Genomic DNA, 6819 nt, shown 5'->3' on the forward strand with positions numbered 1-6819 from the left:
AAGACTTGGTGCTTTGTTCTATGTTCTCTGACAATCTTCTTCGCTTCCAGAAAGAGGGTTTAAGGTCTGAATTATTTAATGTTTATAAAAATCATACTTAGTCTTCCCCATTAGGGAGGTGTCCAAACTATTATTCAAGTATACTTATAAGAGAGCTCTTTCATTTCTTTTCTTTTTCTTCTCTTCTTCTTTTTTTTAAAACCAGGTAAAGAACTTCATGAACCTTGTTTCAAACTTCCCAGGCTTCTTCAGTTTAATGAGCTGCAAAGAATGAATAGTGTCTAAGCAAAAACTGGAAAGTGCTGCTGTGTCCAAGGGGGTGAGCTTAAAAATACTAGAGCTCTAGAGTCCACCAGATCCATTAACAAAATTTTAAAAAGCAGTCATCATATAAAACAACAGCTCTAGTCACCTCTTCAAGTTCCATCTTCTTCAGAAATTGACTTAATTCTGTTTGCTTTACTCTTGGAAGCTTTGTCAAAATTCTCCACAAGATCTGGAACTTCTTCCTCTTCCTCCTTATCCCCCTCTTCTTCTCTGGTAGCAAGTGGTGTGGTCCCATCCATGCATTGTGTGGCCAGAGCTTCAGCCAGTCTTCTCTGACTAGTCGGACTCCTGCACTAAGCTGGTTTAAGACACTGGTAGCATTCCTGTCAGCTGCTTCCTCTCAGCATGGCCTGTGATGGTGAAAGCGTTCGCTGCCCCCGATGCCTAGACTTTCGGGTTGTGGGAAAGGATCATGGTTCCCTGGTTTGTGAACTTACTCACTTCTTCAATACCAGAGATACTGTTTACCCCTAACTTCCATAAGGAGAACTAAGGTTTGGGTCCCTGGGTGGCTCAGTCGGTTAAGCATCTGCCTTCAGCTCAGATCATGATTCCAGGGTCCTGGGATTGAGTCTCTCATCAGGCTCCCTGTCCAGTGGGGAGTCTGCTTCTCCTTCTGCCCCTGCCCCGCCCCACTCATGCTCTCTCATGCTCTCTCTCTCTCTCTCTCACAAATACATAAGTAAAATCTTTAAATGAAAGAGAGAACTAAGGTTTTATCATCTGCTGTAACCATTCTATGAGCTATCTTCTTCCAGCCAGCTGTTCCTTTTCTACCAATGCGCACCTGGGTTTACAGTCTGGTGAGTTTCTCCTGGTTCATGATAGTTTCTCTTATCTTGGTGGAGCGGAAATGGGCCTAGAGTTGGCACTCAGGGGTCTCGGTCAAACCAACTGAGATTAGGTGCATGCACAAGGGGACACAAGGTGGCAGCCAGAACTCTATTTCATTATATAGAATTTCTTTTAGGATAAGACTGTAGATGTTCTGCAGCAGTGGTTCTTCAAGTGTGGTCCCTGGACCAGAGAGCATCAGCATCCCCCTGGGGAAATTGTTAAAAAGGCAAATTCTTACGCAGCCAATCCAGACCAAATAAATCAGAAACTCTGGGAATGGGGTCCTGGGATCTGTGTTTTGACAAGTCCTCTAGGTGATTCTGGTGCAGGCTGAAGTGTGAGAACCACCAAGTGAGTTCAAGAAATGTAACAACCATGAGGTTGTTCGAAGCGGTCAAAGGAACAATGCAGGGGCGCCTGGGTGGCTCAGTGGATTAAGCCTATGCCTTAGACTCAGGTCATGATCTCAGGGTCCTGGGATTGAGCCCCACATCAGGCTCTCTGATCAGTGGGGAGCCTGCTTCCCCTCCCCTCTCTGCCTGCCTCTCTGCCTACTTGTGATCGCTGTCTGTAAAATAAATAAATAAAATCTTAAAAAAAAATTAAAAAAAGAACAATGCAAGATGGCCTTAGCTCTCTGAGCATACCATCTGCTGGCACTCGTGGGCCCAGTAAGATCAATGTTAGCACTTACATAGGACCCCAAAGTGTGTGCTCCCCTCATGTCTCATTAGAGCAAACATAAGCAAAGGCATCTGAAGTGTCCACAGTGCGGGTGGAGAGGGAACGAGAAGGTGTTGCAGAGGAAATCACAAAAAAAAACCCAGAAAAAGGACTTGCAAGGAAGCTTTAGTTTCTGGAAAGGAAGTTAGTTGCAGAGGAAGACACAAAAAGAACACAGAAAAAGGAAGCTTGCAAGGAAGCTTTAGTTTCTGGAAAGGACCAGTGAGGGTGGGGGTGGGGGCCCTTCAACTAATTACTAAAGGCCAGTCACAGAGACCTGAGGGACCCGCATTAAGATCACAGGTCAAGTTCACACTGCCTTTCCTCCCTTTCCACTCCCTCCCCTCTTCTACTGCACCAATTGTGTTGACAACACAGGCTTTGTAGGAAACACAAAAGCTGCCTGCTCCCTGCTCGACTACTTTTCTTTTTCTTCCTCTTGGACAGATTCCCAATGATCAAATGCAATGCTCTCAGGGGAAGCAGGCTGGCCCGGGAGCGATAAGGGGCCAATTCCCGCAGATTTGTCATTTCACGGGCAAGCTGCCACAGCCTCTATGTGAAATAACCAGTGATGGATGTCCGGTCCCGTGGAAAAGCAGTTGGGCATTATCACCTGGGAGTTGACGCGGAGAGGGAGGTAATAGTGGGGACATGGGCATTGGGGCTGTGACTCACGCTGGCTGGCTGGTGCATTTCCTTACCTTCTGTGTGGGTCTTAGAAATTGTAGCTGCCTGCTTCTGGAAGGCCTGGAGATTCACAACTGGGGGTTTCAGAGGCTTTGGGGGAGGAGGCCCCAGGGATTCGATGGAAGGCAGTGGTTTCGTTTTGAGAAGTTGTTGATGCTTATCAACAGACTGTTTCTCTGAGTCTGGATAAGAAAAAAACAAAAACAAAAACAAAAACATGTTATTACTATTTCCATTTCGTGATTTCTCAGATGAAACTGACCAGTGCCTGCCTCAATCTCTCTCCCCTCTAATCTATTATCCTCCTACTGGCCAAAGTGCCCTGATCAAAACACAAAGCTGATCATGTCACCAGTCTGCTGCCCAGAGGCTGAAGCCTGGCTTCCTTGGCCTGACATCCATGTATGTACTCCAGCCTCTGGCATGTAAATATTACGTGACCCCAATCCACATTTCCAGATCCTTCTCTTACCACACTTTACCATCCTACTTTCCCAACCTTAAACCCAAATATCTTTCACTCACACCAATGGCTTCTCAGTTCTCCAAATTGGATTTAAAAAGCCATCGTATATCTAAGACTTTGTTCATGCCCTTCTTGGTTCTGGAATGTCCCCTCACTTCTGTCTTAGACTCATTCTTTAAGGCCCTGCTCCAAAGACACCTCCTCTGGGAAGCTTTCATTCTCAAACTCAAGAGGAGAATTAATCACTCTCTGTTTGGTACCCCCATGACGATGTATCATGAACACCTCTCTATCAGGGTTGTGGCATATTGGAGGGGTGAATCCATCCTCCCATTGAGTGATGGCTGCCAGCATCAAGCACAGTGCCTACTTCCGAGAAAAGGGATGGTGACTATCCCCCAAAAGGATGCTTTAAGCACTGAGAACATACAAATTACATGGGGGATCTGAAGAGGAGGATGAGTTGATCTCTGGTTTCCAGGACTCATAGCCTGGGACAAGCTTTAAGGCTAACTTTGAGGTACATGGCACATGTGGGTTTTGCGGTTTTGTGTCCTGGAATTTTCCAGGACAGTCTCAGTTTCATACATTTCGTCCTTCTGTACTCAGAAGCTAAACTCCAACAGAAATTCCAATATTATATATGAAAATCATATCTGCCTCTTACACGGAAAATAGCACAAAACCTTATATGATCCAAACGCCTTGATTTGGGGTTCATGTAATACTGCATGGACCATCCAGATCAAAAATAAAGATACTGGCCAGTGTTTTACAAGTTCCTCAGTTCAAATTCCTCAGAGCCCTGCTGCCCTGTGGGAGCCAGAATGGGGGAGAGAGGCAGGGAGGGAAGCTTCCTTCTTGCTCCTCCAGCAGGGGTTACAGTAGTCAGGACTAAGGTCCTCTCTTCTTAGGCTTTAATTAGAAGTCCTGATGTCAGAAATTCCAGTCTTTGTCAAATTAAGGAGAAAATATAGTGAAAATGAATGGTCCCTTACTAATTTGGTTCCTAATTTTTTTTACCAGGTGCTGTGCCAAGAGATGGACATGGGTCATCTCATTTAATCCACTCAACAGCTCTGTCAGGCAGGCAATCCAGCCTTCTTTCCTTCCTCCCATTCATCCTTCTCTCCTATCCCTTCCTTGGTAACAATGTATCTACTCAAGTCCAGGCGTTGGTCTAGAAGCTGGGTATAGAGTTAAGAACAAGAACCAACAAACAAAAGAACAGATAGAGCCCTGCCCTCAGGAATGTTCATGCTAATAGCAGGCGACTGATGAGAAACACACACACAAACCAGATAATTACAGAGACCTGTCAGTTCCATGAAAGAAAGAAAACAGGCTGATAGGAAACACTGTCACCTGCAGATGGTGAAGCAGTGGGTTTAGATAAAGAGGTTAGGGAAGGATTATCTGAGAAAGTCATGTGACTTTAGACCTAAACATGGCTACAGAAAGCTCAGAGAGGAAGTTTCTAGGAAGAGGAAGAGCTAATGGAAATGTTCTGAGTGTAACAAGGTCTCTTCATGGAATATCAAGAAACCAAGTGTGTCCACTCGGGAGCAGGAAGAGACAGGAAGCAGTAAGTAAGATGCCTAAGCAGGGCCCAGAATGTGCAGAGCCGTGAAATCAGTAGTCAGTGGTTTAGGTTCTGTTCCAAATACAGAGAGAAACCATACATGGTTGTAAGCAGGAGATCCCTCCTCCCACCCATCTGTCCAACCATTCAATCAGGTATTTTTAATAAATAGTTTTTGAGGACCTATTGAACCTGGCTTTGGTCTTTTAGGTGCTTTTATGGTGATAAAGAAGGCAGTTTTTATCCTTATGTAACTTACATTTTACTGAGGTAAACAAACAGATATGTAACAATATACTGGGTAAGGATGGGCTGTAAAGAAAAAAACTAAAGCAACATAAAGAGACAGAGACTCAGGGGGGTGGGGTGGTTATTTTAGCTGGCGACTTACAAATTCCACTCATCACGGGTGACCCTCAACAGAGGCCATGATGAAGTGAGGGAGAGAGATATCAAAGACCTGGGGAAAACATGTGCCAGGCAGAGTGATCAGCAAGTACAAAGGTCCTGGGGTGGAACTAGCTTGGTTTATCTAAGGAAAAGCAAGAAGGCCAATGTGATAGAGAGGGTAAGAGAGGTAGGAAGGGCCAAATGGCATCAGCTGGTGTAAGATGGCTTGGGTTGAATTTGAGCAGGGGGGGTGGTGTGATCTAATTTGTGCTTTAGAGGATCACTGTGACTGCCAGGAGGAAGGGGCAAGAGGCTGGAAGCAAAGAAACCAGCTGCACCACTGTGGTCCAGGTAAGAGATGACAGCGGTATAGATAGGACAGAGGGCAGAAATGGACCAAAGCGGAGGGATACAGAACATATTCTGGTGGTAGAACCAGGAGCTTGCTGATGGAGTGGATGCAAAAAGTGAGGGGGAGAGAGGGATAGAGCATGGCTCCTAGGTGTTTGGCCTGAGCAACTAGGAGGATGGCTGTGCTGTTTACCAAGCTGGGGCAGATTGGTGATACATCCGATTTACAGGACAGCAGAACAGGCTGTACGAAATAGACTGCCCAAGTTCATTCATGTTGTGAGAATCGGAGCTAGGATTCAAACCCAAGCTTGCCCAAATTGCCTTTCAATAGAATTCCAGGAGAGTAAGCACTTTACCCAAACCTGCCCTGGCATTTGGAGCAAAATTCACCCAGATCATACACGACCATTAGCAGGGTCTAAATTAGAAGAATGTAGTGGCCCCTCCCCTGGGACCACAGGGAGTACATCTCACCTGGGGCCTGACTGGAAAGTTCACTCTCATAGACAAGCTGGCAGGAGCCCCTCACCGGGCTCTTCTCAGGAAGAGGGTTTTCTAGGTTCTTCTTGCCATGTTGAAAAAGTAGAAAAGTGGGATCTTCAGGAAAGGTAAGTGATTCTCTTTGAGCCACTAAATGCCTCTGGGAAGGCAAGGTCTGTGTTCCTTTTATTTCCAGCATTATCCTGGGCTCCTTTGGAAGAAGCCCTCTGCTTTTCTGCTCCTCCGCGTGGCAAATCCTGCAAGCACACCTGGCAAGGAGAGAGGCTGAAGACGACTCACTTTTCTGAGATGAAAACTTCTCCCAGTTCCAGAGCTTATCTTTGAAGCTTTCATTCATGGTGACTCTCCTCTTGTTGGTTATCTCAGCATTTGACGGGTTCCTGTCTAACAGTGGAGAACTTTTCTGGGAATTTACTGCAGGACCAGAGGACCTTTCCAGAGGTCCTGGGGAATTAGAACATTTCTGAATCTCACTTCTCTGGGCTAGCTTCGTTTCCTGGTCTTTAAGAAGCTGGGATTCAGCACTAGAACATAATGGGAGCAAACTGTGGCTGGATGAGAGGGATTTCCCATTGGCCAAAATTCTTGTTGACTGTGTGTTTCCAATGTTACCCTTTTGAGAAACACCTGCTGAGAATTTAATAGGTCCTGGAGGCAATGGCATGTCAAACTTTTGAAATTTGGCTCGAAGTTCCTTGAAGTTTCTTAACCCTTCCTAAAGCATCAGAGAAAACAAACAAACAAACAAAATGTCTCATTATTCTCATGATAAAAAGTTTTCAAGTAGTAGAAGGGTTAGGGCTAATATACGTGAAGTGTCCATCACAATGCCAGTAAGCCCATGATGAACTAGAGCTATTTTGAAAAGCCAGCTGAACCGGTGTGGTTAGTTGACGTCACTGTGCATGTAAGGGGTTCTCAACGCGGGTACAAAACCATCCATCACTCA

General features: G+C 45.5%; 1 protein-coding gene and 1 pseudogene across 1 annotated transcript in view; both read right to left on the minus strand.

Moving 5' to 3' along the window:
• FYB2 (FYN binding protein 2) overlaps window positions 1-6594 on the minus strand; it is a 102412-nt gene extending 95818 nt beyond the window's left edge. The window contains 2 exon segments of the mRNA XM_059377085.1: window positions 2592-2759; window positions 5844-6594. Coding sequence (XP_059233068.1) covers window positions 2592-2759; window positions 5844-6594 — 919 coding nt within the window.
• Window positions 417-2583, minus strand: LOC132001536 (transcription factor BTF3-like; annotated as a pseudogene).
• Window positions 6595-6819: the final 225 nt, after the last annotated feature.

Source organism: Mustela nigripes, chromosome 14 (genome assembly GCF_022355385.1).
Source record: "Mustela nigripes isolate SB6536 chromosome 14, MUSNIG.SB6536, whole genome shotgun sequence".
In the NCBI taxonomy this organism is placed as follows: domain Eukaryota; kingdom Metazoa; phylum Chordata; class Mammalia; order Carnivora; family Mustelidae; genus Mustela; species Mustela nigripes.